Below are 17,451 nucleotides of genomic sequence, written 5' to 3' on the forward strand. Positions count from 1 at the left end.
CTTGCCATACCTCTGCAAAAATCTGCTTTTAGATGGCTTCTTTTATATTTTAGCAATTAAGTGGATTTTTATTTTGAGTGAGAGGTCTAAAAAACTCTGGCTTGTTTGTTTTTCTACCTCCAAATGGCAGTATTTTGAAAACTCTTAGCTTTTCTTAAGTAAGACCTGCTGTGATTTCTTTTCTATTATGTGGTCCTCATTTAGCATGTTTTGTAAACCTAAAAATGATTCTTTAGTAATCATTACTTTTCTATACTGTAAGGCAGTATTTTTTTAAATCTTCTTTCCCAAGAGGGAAACAGAAGGGCTTTCAGTTTTTATGGTCATATACTTTGTTCTGATGGTAACCTAATAGTGACCTACTGTTAATGTCCCAGGTAAGGGGGAGTAATAATGGCAATTCCTGGAAGTGTTTAATGCCAGTTTGGATGGAACTCTGAGCAATCTGGTCTAGTGAAAGGGGGATTGGAACTAGATGATCTTTAAGGTCCTTACCAACACAAACCATTTTATGATTCTGTACTGTGCACCAGGAGCTCCTGGGGAAATAAGTGCTCCTAAAAATCAAGTGACATTTTGGTTGAAGATGAGTTGCAATTCAAAAAAACAACCAGAAAACTGAAGAAACCAAAATATAGTTATGCTTTTAGTGTTTGTTTAAAGAATATTCAAAAGTCTTTTTTAAAAAGCCCAAACTTAATTTTTTTCAGGGAACCAAGTATACTTGGTGGTGTCTGAGTCAGATGATGATTGTCTTGTTCGTAAAACAGGCATAGAAATTGGAATTTTTAAAATATTATTTAAGAAATTGATCACTTGAGATATTTGTTTTAGTCAGCAGGTTGATAATGTTAGCAAGTGTTTGATGAAGACAGTTTTTCAGTATAATACTCTGTTGATATTATGCATACCTACTGGTGACAATATATTTAAAAAAAATACATTATTCATTTTTAAAGTATAGCAAAAATATTAAGTACACTGTACCTAAACAGCAAGAAGAACTATGTAGGCTCTCTTCTCTTTTGAGTAACAAAAGTAAAGATATGTTTGCAAAAACCTTGAATCTGCTATTGAATAAGCGGATTAAACTCTCCACCAATTTGTTCGCTGCTGATACGTTTCAAGCCTTCCCAACTACAAAAAATAAAACCTAATTTGTAAAGTGAACAGGAAACATGACATGTAGAATTGAAAGATTAGTTCAGTCTTTGAAACTGGATAATGGCAAAAAGACTTGTGTCCTTTGAACAATCACATTTGATATAAAAAATGAATTATTTTCTAATGCAACCATCTAAAATATCCTACAGGGAAGAAATCACAACTGTTGAGAATAAATGGGCAGCAGAATTCAATATTTAACACAAAACACTGGAACAAGATATTAAATGTCAGACAAAGTCTTTAGGCAAAAGTAAAGCTGGTAGGATTTAAAGCATAGTAATTTCACGATTATAAGCCGCACCATTTTGACTAAAATTTTGGTCCAAACCCGGAGTGCGGCTTATAATCAGCTGCGGCTTATATAAGGACAAAGAACAAAAAGTTGCTGTTTTAGTTTGGAGGACAGGTGTCTGCTGAGAAAAGCAGGAACCTCTCTTTGAAATGGAGACTGTAAACCTCCCCCCCTCCAAATTATTATAATTTTGAAATCAAGGGGCTTTCAGGCAAAGATATGGGAATTAGGAATAACAGTTCTTTACTAGGGAAATTACTACAAAGAAACAAACTCCAAACCCTGACAAAGAGTACAACCTGACACCCCGTCAGGCAGGGTGTTGGTAGCAGTCCCATTAAATGATGGTTGCATCCTCCTGCAGTGACAGATGTGGCTCAGTTGGAGCAGTGCTCCTGTACAAGGTGCATTTTCCCTCCGGAGGTCCAGTGGTGATGTGGAGAAATCCGGTTTTCCTCTGGAGTCCGGTGGAGAAAGGGGCTCCCTTAGTGTCCCAAAACCTCTGTTTTTATCTTGGTAAGAAATGTTGGGCTCTTCCCCCTGGCTGGAGCAACTTCCAATGGGATGCAGTAATTTTATCAGTCACACAGTGGGACTCAATGGGCCATTAGCAGAAAATGACTCGCTGGAGGAAGGATGGGTTGTGAAAAGATAAAGAACAATGCCCTGCCTGGTTTCAATGGATGGCCCATTAGCAGAATATCTGCCGTTGAGATAAGGATCACTGTCCCCACCCTCAACAGATGGTGATAGAATAGATACCTTTTATCACACTCTGTATTGTAATGTGGGGCTTATAATCAGGTGCGGCTTATAATCATGAAATTACTGTGCTTGGAATCAGACACAAGTCTGTGTTTCTTAAAGGAATTCATTTTGCCAACAAAGTGCCTCTTAAGGTATCTAAAATGTAATGTGGCCTGTACTCATTCTGTTGTCATTATAATCTAATTAAAGTGTACAGAAATGACATTTTCTATCAATCATAGAATTGTAATTGGAAACAAAAGGTTGGAAAGGACCTTTAAGGTTGTGCAGTCCAGCCATAAACCCTGCACTGCCAAATCCACCACTAAACTGTGTCCCTAAGGGCCAATCTGCTCATCTTTTAAATACCTCCAGGGATGGGGACTCAACCACTTCCTCAGGCATCCTGTTCCAATGCTTGATAATCCTTTCCATGAAGAAGTTTTTCCTAATATTGAATCTAAGCCTCCCTTGCTAGTTTGTATAATTCCTACTTGAAGGCAACTGAGTTAATACACATTGTTTAAAAATGTAATAAAATTCCTCCAATACTAGCCACATAGAAATTAAGGAACTCGCATGGTATTAAATTTACCTGAACTTATTTATTGAAGATTTTTTCCTAAAAAATCAACACCAACTTAGTATTTTTGATGAGAAAATGCATTTTGTAGGGAAAAAAAAGGAAAAAAAAAAAGCAACTGTTTTTATAAGGTGTTTTTATCTGAACTCTTGTACCAGTTGGAGTGATTAGGAAAATAATTTAGTAAAGGATTATTTAGGTTTGTGTGGGAGCACATGGCCCTACATCAGTTTGTTAGATCTCCTGTCACATCTAATCAAATACCAGCAGTGTTTCTTGTAAGGCAAAGAGTAACCTCCTTTTCATGTCACTGATTTTTCAGGGCTATCTTCCTGCAAATGTAGACCGAAGAGAAAGCACTTTACAAAGAAAACGTAAAGAGTATTTTGCATTTGTTGAACAATACTATGATTCCAGAAATGATGAAAACCACCAAGATACCTACAGACAGGTAGGACATCTATTGAATTGACTTTTATCTACAGAACACTTCTTAAAGGACTTAGAGAGTATTTTTGGACTCTGCTACTGTTCTTCTGTTTCTTTAATCTTACCAGATAGACAACCCTCTAATAATTTCCTAGACTTTAGAAGCAAAAATATTATGTAGTTTTGATCTGAAATTTGAAATAGTGGCTTTCCTTTAATGTCAGCATTAGTGTTGCCATGTTTTTTCTGTTTAAAAATAGTTTTGTTTTCGAGTCTTTCATCTCCTGCGCAGACCCTGTTTCAAATGAGTGAAGATGGACAGGGAAAGTACAAGTACTGTGTCTTACTGGCTCTGAACTTCTGCTTAAGAAGTTGAAGCTATATATGATGTGCTGTAAACATAGGCATGTCAAACTTTCATGCTCACCCAGATCAGCAGATAACTTTTCTTCAAGTTTTGCATTGAAATGAGTAGTTTGTAACAGTAAGCAATGATACTTTAGCCTTCCTTAGGACAGAAGTGAAGATCTTTCTTTCAGCTTCAAGACTAATCTTTAGTAATAAGAAGTATATAGTATATATCACTAACATAAGGCTTGTGAATGGAAACCAAAATCATCACTTGAGTACTCTGTTGCATAAAACTCCATTGTGAAGTTTGAAATAAAAATTATACTGGTATTTCTGTGCCTTCTTCTTGATTGTCAAATACATTAAAATAGGTGCTAAACTCTGCTTTTACCTTTGGACATTTGGACTTCATCTTACAGGTCTTTTCCAACCTAAATGATTCTATGATTGTGGCAGTTGAGTATGACTTTACAGAAGTAGTAGTATGTATTTACTTGTAATTACCCTGAGGTAATGTAATTGTAATTTGCAAATAATTAAAATGTGATGTAAGGATCCTAGATTGTGAATACAAATGTATGTGTTTTTAAATTTCACTTTATTGAAAGATTTGGCTGTATGTTTTGAAATACAGTAAAAATCCATGTTATCCCAAAAAGTAATGATATAATGAGATTAAAAGTAATAGTGTAAGCCAATAGAATTATTTTAAGTATTATGTTTTTTAGAAAGTAGGCTGTCAGTTCCTTTTACAGTATTCTTCTTTGTCTAATTAGATACACATAGATATACCACGCATGAGTCCTGAAGTTTTAAGACTTCAGCCCAAAGTAACAGAGGTAAGAATGTTGTATTTTCTTTTTGTTAGAGAAAACATTTTATTAATGAATCTGATATCAGTTTGATTAATAATTGATTTGATTACACTTGCTATTTTGACTTCAGAACTAGCTTAAAGAAATTTAAAAAATGAGTATATATAAGTAGAGGCTAAGAATAGCAGCGTAAGTATGAGTAATAAAAGCAAAGGCACCTCATTAATTTCCTGTATCGAATCTGTTAGTTTTTATTGTGGTCTTGTGCTCTTGAATGGTTCCCCCCCCTTTTTTTTTCCTTTTTTATATATTTTGTTAATACTGTGTTGTTTAAGTAATCCAGAGCATAGTCCTGTGGTTCTATGTATTTGTCAAAATCATTTAAGGTCTTGAAGTTCTTAAAACGTTCCACTTGGGAAATTCTCCTTTTTGAATTTGTAGCACGACTGGTTTGAATGCCTTATCTGATTTTGCTTCCTTGTAAGTTTTGTATGTTGAGTGCACTATTTAAATTTTTTTACTACTGTTTAACTATATAATTAATGTAAATATATAATAATGTGATTAATGGTTATGTATATTAATCAAATTGGCCTATATTGTTGGCAAATTGAAATTCATGGGGATTTTTCATTTTGAAGTATATAGATCATAAATAGCATAGGTGGTGTGGACTATCCTCTTTCAAATATTTAGTTTAATTCTTCAACTTATTCTCCTTTCTAATGGTTCTAGTTAGACCTTCAAAGTATTACCATGTAGCTTCTGTTCATACAATGATAGATCCAAATAGAACGTAATGTTGTACTCATTATGAGAGCTTAAATGCAGAACTAACTTTCATTTGGTTTTCCATTTGCTCTAATTATTTGTTTAGCAGCAGTGCTCTTCCACACGTTAGAGAATTGGTTTGAAGAAATAGCCTAGTGCAGTGTTTCAAAAGTAAAACCTATAAATATAGGGCTTTCCCTAGGAAAGGGACCTATAGGAGCTGCTTTCTACACAGTGGTGTTTTACCTGGGCTGTTCTAAGGATGTCACCTGGGCTGTTTACTTGTTTTACCTGGGCTGTTCTAGGGATGAATTGAGGAGTAGTATAAATAAAATCAAGGGACAAGAACAAAACAATACCAGTAAGAAATAAACTGTGAAAGAAATTACAGATCAGTGGACTACTGGGAAAATGGACCTGCATCTGTCTTTTACTGTTGTCTGTGATCTTAAACAAACCCTGCTTGCTTAATGCCGTTGTACAGAACATCTGGAAAGGGTCATACCACCCAGTTTCTCTGATGTTTTTGTGTTGTTTTCTAAGTTTCTACCATAGCACCACTGAATCCCTCAGCCCCACAGGGGTCCTTCCCTACTCTCAAGGGTTCTTGCAGTTAGGGTGTGTTGCTCTGAGAGCTGACTCTTCCAGAGAGAGAGAAGATGGTGCTGGTCTCTGGTGAGCAAAAATCCCCCCTTTTTAAGGTGAAATTGCATGGGCTATAAAGAGGCAAAGGAAATCAGAGCAAGAGTCAGGTTTTAAGGGATGACACTGTGTGCAAAACCATTGTTGTGGATGTTATGGTTGGTTTTGTACCTACTTCTGATGCTGCAAAGATTTAGAGTAATGATGCCACTACTGGGAAGAATCTCACATAGAGAGGGGTGAAGAGTCTGCTATTGACAGAACTGGACAAAAGCACTGATTAAAACTTCAGAAAGACAGCGCATGTAAACTTCAGTCTCCTGACTAAATTTCCACATGCTGCTATTCCACCAAGATTTTTACTGTTCTTGGTGGTATCAGAGTCTCTGTTGCCGAAGAACTTTTAATTTGAGTTAATAAGGCTGTTTTTATTTGTTATCTGAACTCAGAGTTTGGTTTCTGTAATAAAATGCTGCAGTTTAGAAAAAAGATGTTTGGAATCTGATATGTGGAAATAACTAGTTATTATATGTTCCTTTAAAAATCAGTTTTAAGTGTTTATTTTTTCCAGGGAGTTATATAGATCCTGAGTAAGGGGAAGGTAATGTTGCAGCAAAGATTTAAAGGACTAAAAATGACTTAATAGTGTCCCTGAAAGAGGAGAACAGAGGAATTGGAAGTGGTCTTTATACAGTGCAGTCAAGTTATTTTAAAGATGACTTATTATTTAGTTGTAATAAATTTAATTACCTAACATGGACTTGTCTAATTTATTATCTTTTCTTGCTTTTTCTTAAACTGATTTTTTTTAAATAGAAAGCACATGGCTATGTATTTCCCATCTATACTTGCATATTATACATAATAATTTCAACAAAATTGCACACTTTAAAGTAGTTTATAATTTTGTCCTTCCCTCTTTTTTTTCTTTCCTTCCCCTCTTTTTTTCCCCTCTCTCTCCTACTTAGGAAAAAAAAAAAAACAAACAACTTTTCAAAAGCTTTTGAATTAAGGCTTTGGAGGTTTTGAAGTTCCTCTGAGGTGGCAAAACCCACAAGTAATTCAAACCTTCATTTAAGCTGATGGATTTTTTCTTTATGTATATGAATTTAATTCTTGCTGTAATTATGAATGAGAGTCAAATTCAAAAGAGAATAATAGATTGGTAATGACATCTCATGAGATGTAGCGGTTCATGGTAGAAAAATAATTCCACTTTTTGTTGCTGGTTTGGAAATCAAGAAGGGATCCTTTTGGGAAAGTGACCTTTTTAATGAGTCCTATTTGAACACAGTCATGAGTGTTGTATAGAAACTTAAATCAGTCTGCTGTTCAGGTTTTCAGCTTATTTTTTTCAATTCAGAACAGTAAATGAAACTTTTTGAAAATGGGTAAGAAATTGAAAATGCTATTTCAGTATGTAGTTGAATTTCTGATTGGAAGCATTTGGGGATATTAAAACCATCCCTAAGTGGGACTTTCTGCTCAAAAATATAACACCACCCCCCACATACCTGGATTTTAAAAACATTTTAAAATCCATAGGCTTCTCAATTTGCAATGCAAACTGTGTATCTTAGGTTCTGAAGAAATGAAAGGTTGCTGCTACAAATTTGTGAATTGACTTCAGACATGCCTTCATGAAAAAAACACTGTGTTTACAGTTTCTACAGTGTGTGTTTTGATTGACCATTCTTACTGAATTGCTCTATTTTTTTGGTTGGTTGTTAACTGTGCATATTTCGTAGCCCAATCACACCATGAGTTTGTTATTTAGCCTAGTGCATAACTCTTTCTATATTCTGCAATTACTACTTTAATGGGTTTCTCTAGTCAGCTTATTCTGATATTTGTATTTTGAGAAAGTTGTTTGTATTTACAGTATGTTAAACATGTCCTTGTTCAGAAATGAAATGCAGAATGATAACTGATAATGCTGAGGAACTACTGTTGCTGAAAGTAGAAGTGGCAATGGACAGAAAATGACAGAGTGGCTGTGAGCTAATTAACCTTGCCAGATTGGCAGTTTTCCAGTAATACTAAAAATATTACATAAACAGCTAATTTCATCAGGGTATGATTATGTAAAATGTAAAGGCATGTTGTAAATGGCTGAGTGTAAAATCTTTATACAGTTATTGATAGACAGTGAAACACTACTGGCTACTACTTAAAGGGCAGAGGTTAGGTTTTTTTTATTTAATATTCTTGTTGAAATGCATGAGGTGACAAGACTAGTACCAAGAAGTTGTAGCTAAAGGACTAAGCATCTTGGCTAATGGAAACCAGAGACTTCTGTGGAGGATTTGCTAATGAATACTTTCCTTTTTGCCTAATCTCTGAAATTACACTGAGCAAAAACAATCTCAGTTTTAGTTGCAATGGATCAGAGATGAGCTGTCTTAAGGCTTGTTTTTCAGTGCCCACCAAAGCTTTTTGTGCTTACTGTTGTTGACTGTCTTCCCTGTTCCATGAATTTTCAGCCAGGGAAACTTAAAACCTGGAGGACAGTTGACTCTCAAAAGAAAGCCTGTAGGAGGAGGATAGATGTTGATATTTGAGACTTGTTTTCAAAGTAAGAAGTGCAAATATATTTTGGCTTCGGGTAACTTATGTATAAGCCTGTGATAGGAATTTCAAGCACCAGGATGTGAGTCCTTTATGCTGAGATCTTTCCTTACTTAAAAATGACTGCAAGAGGTCTGTTTAACTAAAACATTGTTTTATTTAAAATTTAATTAAGATGGTCAGCTTCTTAATCTAACAAAAACTTAGAGACTGAATATGAATAATCTTGACTTCACAAATAAGCTTCCTCCACCTATTGCATGCTTTCAGGGCAGATCTTTCACCAGCCTTCTTGAAGCCTGAGTGTTCACTGACTTCTGGAGTTGCACCAAACCACAGAATCCTTTGGGTCCTTCCAAAATGTCTCCTTTTTTTAGTATTGAGGCCAGATCTGAAGAGCAACATAGTTTGTACTGTCATGAATGAGCAAACTTTCTTTTGTTTCAGAAGATTATATATCCTTGATTGCATACTTGTAGTTAGGACAAAGCATGTAGCAGCTTTCACTCTGCTGCTTATTTTTAGTCTTTCAAAGGTGTGTAATGTCTTCAGAAGCAAATAATTGAGAGGAAATGCAACCTTTCACAGACCTAAATGGAGTCAGGAAAAGTTCTCTCATTTCTTTGCTTTCTTCTCACCCTGAGATATGGTGTGGCCTCACAAGCTTTTGCAGATCCTAAGCAAGCTTCAGTTTACGGAGTTGAGAGGGTGAGGTTCTGTGTTATGGCATGCAGTTGCTGTATTTCTACATTTCCTGATTTCAGGCTTTTCTTTAACTAGTATGCAGATGTCTGGAGTGTAAAACTCCACACTGCAGTATTAGGCAAACTTAACTGTTGCAGAATCTCTTTTAATGGGCATGTTATTAAAAAAATCTAAACTATATCAAGTCTTTTCTGTTACTTAGGGAAAAATAGAATATTGCATTAGTAGAATACTTCTTTCAATGAGATGAAATATTATGGGAAGATTATTTAATAGTTCTTTCCCTTGAGAAAAGAGGAATTTTATATTACTGGAAAAGCTCCAGTGAATAAGAGCTTCTTTGTATTAAGTACTGTAACTGAATTATACACTGGGTTGGTTTTAACATATGCTAATGCTGAAAATGCTTCCTTTTGAAGAGCTGAGAAGCTTACATGGCACTGGGAGTTGGTTATGAATATCAGTGTTCATTTATCCTTTTGTATGCATGCTTTTTATACTAAACTCCCTGATATGAAATTTATCCTAATGAGGGGAAGCAGGTGGGCAGGTACCAATCTCTTCACTCTCTTGACCAGTGACAGGACTCAAAGAAATGGCACAAAGCTGAGTTGGGAAGGCTTGGATATCAGGAAAAGATTTTTCACTCTGAGAGTCTTTGAACACTGAAACAAGCTCCTCAGGGAAATGGTGACAACCCCAACCTGACAGAGTTCAGAAAGTGTTTGGAAAATTCTCTCAGGCATGTGGAGTGATTCCTGGGGTGTCCTGCACAGGGCCAGGAGTCGGACTCAGTGATCCTAATGGGTCCCTTTCAACTTGGGATATTCTGTAATTCCATGGTGTTATGACAATTTACAAGTGTCTTGTTTAAAATGTACTTATCACTTGTTAAATTAAATTGATGGTTTGTTTAACTCTTTTCCAGATCTTTGAAAGAATTTTGTTTATCTGGGCAATACGTCATCCAGCCAGTGGATATGTTCAGGGCATAAATGATCTTGTTACGCCTTTTTTTGTAGTCTTCGTTTGTGAATACATAGGTAAGATTTGTCTTAATACTGAATTATGAATTAGTATTGGTTTTGAACATAATTTTCATTTTAATCTAGCAGTTTGGATGAGCTAATCAAAACATAATTTGATACATTAATTTTATCATAAATGTTTGTGATTATAAATCTGTAACGCTTTCAATGTGTACTGAGAAGCAACCAGATTTTAGGTAGTCAGTGAAGTTCAGGAATTATCTTGATTTCTGCTTAAGAAGTGTTCACTGTTTTATTTTCCCTTTCTCTTCTAATTCACTTTTTTTGGTAAACTGTATATTGTACGTATGAACCAGAGAACAGCAGAAAAACAAGTAAGCAAAACAAAAAATGCCTGCCCTTCAGGGAAAAAACCCACTGAAACAAAAAAAACCAAAAAAAAAGACCCATGAAACATGGATACTTTAAAATCATTTGTGGGGAAAGTGAAATAAAGGGAACGTATTAAACTGCATCTGTGACTGAAATAATATCTTCCTTGAATTAGAGTCTGAAAATTAAGACAAAAGTAATCAAATTTCTCTGGTTAACAACTCTGCTCTTCTAAGACTTACAACATTAGTAACAACGGTGCTGTCAACAACACAAGTTGTGTTGAGTTTGTGTCTTTATGTGAATATACTTTTGAAAACATAACTTTAGATATGGGTTAAGTCTTAAATTTACAGATTTGTATTTGAGTTGTTTTTAAGCATTACGAGAATTACTGTTAACAACAAGTCATTACTTGGGTATAACTATTAATGTAAAAAGTAAGGTTTAACAGTAGAAATGACAATGTTAAATCTGGTTTGAATTAAAACTGTTTTCCTTGTGTTTATCATGCATGCAGTGAAGATTGAGGTGTTGTGTATCTAAAATTCAGCAATATATTGTCTGGCTGGTTCAGTGAGGCTGCATACAGTGGATTCTTCCTACCTTGTCTGTGCAAGATATCCATTGGTGTATTAATCCAGATCGATTAACTTTAATGAAGGACAGATTATCCTTGAGTGGATGATAGACTATCCATTTACTCATTTGCGTGGCAACACCTCTGTTGCTTTGTTCATTTCTTGTTTCATAGGGGGATGTTTCATTGCTAAGCAACTAATGAGAACTACTGCTGCTTTCTCCCTAATCATCTCCTAAGTAGGGTAGAGGCCTACTCCTGAGAGTATTTGCAGTTTCTGCCTTTTACTCCTTCATTTGACAGATCATGAAAATGTTCTTAATGATCCTAGAACAGTAGGGTCTCTGGTAGACCTTAGGGTTGCTAATTGAAATAAGAAGTTCAAATGAGATGTGATTAGAGAATTGATATTCCATGTTAAATAGGCCATTTAATTAATATGGTAAATAAGTTTGTCTTTACCACCAACTTACATTTGGAGACCGTGATGATTGTTAATGTATTTGCCACTTTGTCAGGATTGTCATATTGGAGAGCATAGCTGTTCCTGTAAGTGAATGAAGTTTTGTTTTTCTGTCAGTATAGTGGTGGCCATGGCTAAGTCATAACAGCAGTTATTTCCCCATGAGACATAAAAACTTTCAAAGATCGTTCTTTAAATAGCTTTTTAATTTTAATCTTTCTAATATGCTCAAGTTACACAGAGTGATGCACTCAAGTTAGAATGAATAAATGAAATGGGGATGCTGCATTTATGAAGCATGTCAAAAATCCTGTATTTAAAATATGAAATTATAGGATTCAAAACTGTGAATTGGGCTTTAATAATTTCCATAGAAATAAACACAGAAGTGCAGAACTTTCCTATTATAAAATTTTTACAGTGTTAGAGTATTTTTGTTTATTTCAGTGCTGTTCTGTATTTACTTCAGATTTTTGCTCTAGATCTCATTTCTTGGCTTTACATGAATATTGGTTTGTACATTAAACAGCTTTATTGAAATATTTTCACTATTGTTTTTTGTATTTTTCTTAATTTAACTGATGCCTTTTTTGCTGCAGGTCTAAGTCACTTAGATCCTAATTTATACAGTTGAAATTAGTAATACTTTTATTTTAGGTTCTTTCTGTAGGTAAAAAAAAAAGTCCTAAAGAATTAAGTATTAATAATAAATTCTTATGATTAAAAATGCCATTAATTATAAATCTGTGCTGATTAGGTAATCTGATGATACATCCTGGTAATTTTTAAACACATTTGCGGTTTTGTCAAATATTTTGGTGGGAGGAAAGCCATGTTTAATTTAGCAGTATAACAACTGAGAGAGCCCTTGATCCTTGCGTAACAAGTGTGTGATATAGTTATTCTAGCGATAGGAATCTTTTTGCTCTTCTAAAGACATCTGCAAACTGTTTGGAAAAGTGTTGTTAAGGAACTTCTGAAGATACAAATGACACCGATGAAAATGCTAATTTACTTCTCATTCAAATCCAAATGCCATAAAGTAGATTTTTGGGTCTGTATATAAAGGCTGAAGTCATAGGTGTTTTGATGATTTAGTATGGATTGAGATACCTGATTTTAGCACACAGTTTCATACATTTAGAATATGTTGAGTTATTGAATGTAGGAATTGAGTACAGTAATTTCACGACTATAAGGCGCACCCTTTTGACTAAAATTTTCCCCCGAACCCAGAAGTGCGCCTTATATGATGTACAAAGTTGCGACATTTGGCACCCCAGAAGTGTGAGCCATGGGGGGAGCCGGCAGTGCCACGGCAGCTGGGTGGAGGTGGGCCCAGGGGCCCGTGGCGACACCCCTCCCAGGTCCAGGCCAGCCTGGGGGCCCGCGGCACCGCCCCTGACGGGTCCGGGTGGGCTCAGGGGCCTGCGGTGCCACCCCTGTCGGGTCCGGGTGGGCGCGGGGGCCAGTGGCTGCCGGGTTGAGGCGAGGCCTCGGCCAGCAAATGCATGGGGGGAGCTGGGGGCGGAGCCTCGCTGCAAAAAAAAAGTGCACCCTATAGTCCGCCTTATATGATCTACAAAGTTGTGAATTTTGCCGACTCCTGGGGGGTGCGCCTTATAGTCCGGTGCGCCTTATGGTTGTGAAATTACTGTATGTTAAATGTTCAGGACATTCATTCAAACTTTCCACTTTCCTTATGGTAAAAGTGTAATCTGGTAATGTCTCATTAGTTTCCTGTTTGCAATAAAAGCAGAATGCTGTAACATTTTCAGCATGATAAAACTTGTTTTTCAAACCAAGGCATGAGAGGAAAAACATAATTAAAGAGAATTTCAGAACAAGTAGATACTGGCCCCTACTGGAGTACAGCAATTTCAGTTTTGATTTTCTGCTCTCAATTAGGAGGAGGATGATTTTTAAACCTTAAGTTTCTTATACCAGATGATTGTGTGTGTTATTCTCAACATTTAAAAAAATATTTTTCCTCCTCATGAAAAATGTAGAGGTATTTAATCTTATTTTGTCATACTACAATAGCCTCTTTAGAAATCCAAACACCTGAGGTGTGGGAAAACTGTTCTGGGCTTACTTGTAACCTCCTGCATGACATAGTAGTGTTGTAACAGGTGCTAATTAATGTCAGGGCAGTTTTTCTGAAAGCCCTCTCTCTGTGTTTGTAGCATTAGTTTGCATCAAAAGGAATCTCATCCCTGCAGATGCATCAGAGGGGTTGGTGTTAATGGCATAAGATATGCAATGTGACTGTAGACTTAATGTAGACAAGGAAATTTTGCTCTGGATTGCGAGTCCTGTTTATTGCAAGATGCCTCAGTTGTACTCTTTGTAAACCTTCCTCTTGCTCGGAGTTCCCGTACAACTATGTTGTTTGCTAGTTTTAAGTTGTGCTGTGCCGTTACTTGTGGTCTCTTGCTCACCCACACTTCACTTTATCTGACATTCCAGTGCATCGTTGTTCACTGGGCTTCTCTGTATATATCTAAATCCCCAAAGAAGACCTGGATTTATTCACCATCCAGAGAGATTAAAGTTTCAGAGAAGTCCCACCATAATAAGGATGCATGTCAGATTGTTGCTAAGTGGAATAGCTGTATGAAATAATTATAAGATGCCTAGGAGTATTGGATCAAGGGAAAATTAGCTATTAGTAGGAAGCCAAGGGCAGAAAATTAACTATTGTAGCACTTGGTAATTTAATGTTGGATAAAGAATGGCAAGAAAAATGAGGCTGCTGAAGACTGGAATGGAGATTGAGATTTTGTCTGCAATCTTCTTGAAATGGAGGAGCCTGGAACAAGTTGATGATGCTTACAAGAACTCATGAACTGAAAACTTCTAAAAGAGAGATCTTACCCTTGTAAGTATTTTTTCTTGTCATCTTAAATCCTTTCGTAGATGGCGTTAAATGAAACTTCTGTTACCTAGTGTTTTTTAAATTGATACTACTATGAGTTTATGGGATAATTAATCTAGGCCCAAATCCTGGTGGAAATGGGATAGGATTTATTCCCTGATTACTTTTACTATGAGTAAAGAAAGATTCTTTGGTCCTGAAAATGCCTTCATCTTCTATAACTCCCTTGTTTACTGCTTTTTCCATCCCCTCTCATATGTTACAGGAAGTCTTCCTGCCCTTAGAACTGATATGCAGTCTCATCTTTGTCTTCCTTTCGCCCTTTTCAACAGTGAATAATTGGATTTAAAACTATTTATTTTGGGGATTTTTTCCCCCACAGTTTGAATACTGTATCAAAACGGGTTGTTTTCATTGTTTAATTGAAGTAAAGTTTTGGAGCATTTTATCATGGCTATATCTGAGGTAATTCCTCAGTGTTTGTTTATAAAATATGAGAAATTGTTAGTTAAGCAGAGATTTTGTTTTTCAGGAGAGTTGTGGTTTTTGCGGAATAAATAGATCTGTTTGGAGTGTACATAAAACTGAATTTCTGAGTGATGTGACAGCAAGGCAGAGAGCAAAGAGTATTAACCCACTGACTTTAGGGAACTGCTTTTCTTCATACTTACAGGGTTATAAGGTAAAATTTTGTTCAGCATGCATTATTTCCTTTACAAGACCAAGCTTAAACCTTGATTGCTACAGTTTATAAATTAATTTGACGTAATTTATCCTGCTGTCTAAATATCTAGACCATTATTTTTCAGTTCTACCAATTCTCTAGTCCTTGTAGAATTATGAGTAGGACTTGTACTTTGAGGTTTTGAGGAGAGAAAGTGGAAGAGATGTAACATATTTGTAGTTATTTAGAAGAGATTGACTGAAATTGAGGGATGACAAATTGTTTTTAGAAACTAGAACAAAGAGCTATAACTGGATTAATTGGATGCTTCTTCTCCCAGGCCCCTTCAAGTTTCTCCATCTTCTGATTTACCAGGGGAGAAATTCTGAAAGAACTGAGGTTTGGGAATATGAAAGATTTCTTCAGTTTGAGAGAGACACAAAGCTTTTATTTGCAATTGTAGTATGCTCTTCAACTTTTCTTTTAATTTTGCCATTAAACTTTGTAATAAACTTCTATTGTTTTCATGCTTTTCTTTGCTTAAATAAATGAATAAAAGGTTTTGCACAATATTGTGTTAAAATGTTTTTATTTGCACATTTTTTTGAAATGATTTATGGAACACAAAATTAATTAGCATAAAAGCAGGGGCTTGAAACATAATTGATATTTTAATGTTTTCCTGCAAGTTGTAAAAGTATTAAGAAAATAGCTGGTTTTTTAAAAACCGTTGTAAAATTTTCTGAAAAACTGTTGAAAGTAATTTAAATCACATTTTCTGTCAAACAAAAATTCCATAGCACAAGTTCTATTTTATCACACTGATTTTTTTTTTTTTTTGTCCTTAATGTAAATTGCTAGTAATGTAGTTTCCATATACAAAGGTATATTTCAGTGCTGGTTCTTAATATTTTCATAATTTTATAGTAATACTCATGACACCAGGAAAGTTGTCTCAAGTTATCATAAACATGAGCAATATTCCATGAAATGTTCTTTGGTAATTCAGTGGAGTATTCTTACCTGTATGATTTGGGTGAGCAACGAATGAAGAAATGTAAGTCCTTTGCAAGCCAGATTTATTCATGGAACAATCCATGCAACAGCCAATTGTTTCCAGCACAAAATTCGGAACCACATTAAAAACTTAGGCACAAGGTAACATATATCTAATATAATGAGATATTAATAATACAGTTAACCTTTTACTGACTTGATTATGTAACTCAGCAAAAACTCCACTGCTGGAATGAACCAGAAGATCCACACGACTGCACCAGAGTGACACAAAAATTAAATGGTGTCACTTCAGGATTCAGGTCAATTGTCATAAGGATGAGAGATGGCTTGGGCTATCTAGGCTGAATCTTTACTTCCCTCTGATAAATACCAACAATGTACAAATAAAATAACTGAAACACAGTTTTAACATCCATATTAATGCTATTGATGGAATGTATGTTTTATGGATTTATCACTTTTTTGACTGTCACAAGGGAATTACGTCATTTTTGTAATCCAGCAGTAATAAATATAATTTTAAATTTATCTGGCTATGACCAAGCAAAGTTCTGTCATGACTTTGCAGGCTTCATTTCACTTTAGCTAACAGACATAGATCATATTACATTTACTTTTTTTGTGTATTGCATTAATGCTGATGACACTCAAGGTCCAGAATCTGTAAGATGAATTCTACTTAAAGGTCATAAATGGAGAAGGTCATACTTCCTCTGGCATATATAAAAATTCTTAGGTCAAATGGGACTAATCAAACTTCTGTCATAAGTAATCAGAATAAATAAATTATGTCTACCCTTTCTAATGATTTGAAGTGATGTTTTCAGCTAACTCAGATTTGTCTTTTAAATCAGTCTTTTTGTATTATTCAAGTTTGCCTTTTTTTTTTTTTTTTCCTTCTCTGGTGTATACTAAAAAAGAACTTGAGGAAAAAGAACTTTTGTTCCCCATGTGTATATTAAAACAAATCTGTCAATGAAAGTCCTTTTTTACTGCATAGGATGATGGGGGTTTAAATAATCTGCTTTTAAAGTTTGTTCTGCATCTATGTGTTTTTTCTAAATTTTTATGTGTATCTGTCTAAAGAAGATGTGCTATATCTTGATGCTTAGTGCACACTCTGTTTTTAAAAATGAAATTAATTTTATAATATGAATACTGATGTAAAAAACAGTGCATTTCTCAAGTTTGAAATACGTTTTGTGGTTTATATTGTCTAATTTTTGAAGGCAATTAAGAAACTAATAGACTCATGCTATGAGGAAGTAATGAGACATTAGTGAAGGGTATTCTATTTGAAACTACAGACTGGAAATGTTGGGTCATGGGAATAAATGGAAAAAAAAATCTTGAATAGTGGTAGAAGCAGTAAATTAAAATTGAAGAGGAACCAGAAAATTTCTTCAGTGTAAAAA

At 35.1% G+C, this 17,451-nt stretch overlaps 1 protein-coding gene across 1 annotated transcript in view; it reads left to right on the forward strand.

Moving 5' to 3' along the window:
• TBC1D22A (TBC1 domain family member 22A) overlaps window positions 1-17,451 on the forward strand; it is a 140,923-nt gene that overhangs the window by 21,840 nt on the left and 101,632 nt on the right. Inside the window, exons 6-8 of the mRNA XM_033058598.2 lie at window positions 3,112-3,240; window positions 4,346-4,408; window positions 9,999-10,113. Of these exons, the coding sequence (XP_032914489.1) occupies window positions 3,112-3,240; window positions 4,346-4,408; window positions 9,999-10,113 (307 nt within the window). The remainder of the gene's footprint in view (window positions 1-3,111; window positions 3,241-4,345; window positions 4,409-9,998; window positions 10,114-17,451) is intronic.

Source organism: Catharus ustulatus, chromosome 4, assembly GCF_009819885.2.
Source record: "Catharus ustulatus isolate bCatUst1 chromosome 4, bCatUst1.pri.v2, whole genome shotgun sequence".
Lineage (NCBI taxonomy): Eukaryota > Metazoa > Chordata > Aves > Passeriformes > Turdidae > Catharus > Catharus ustulatus.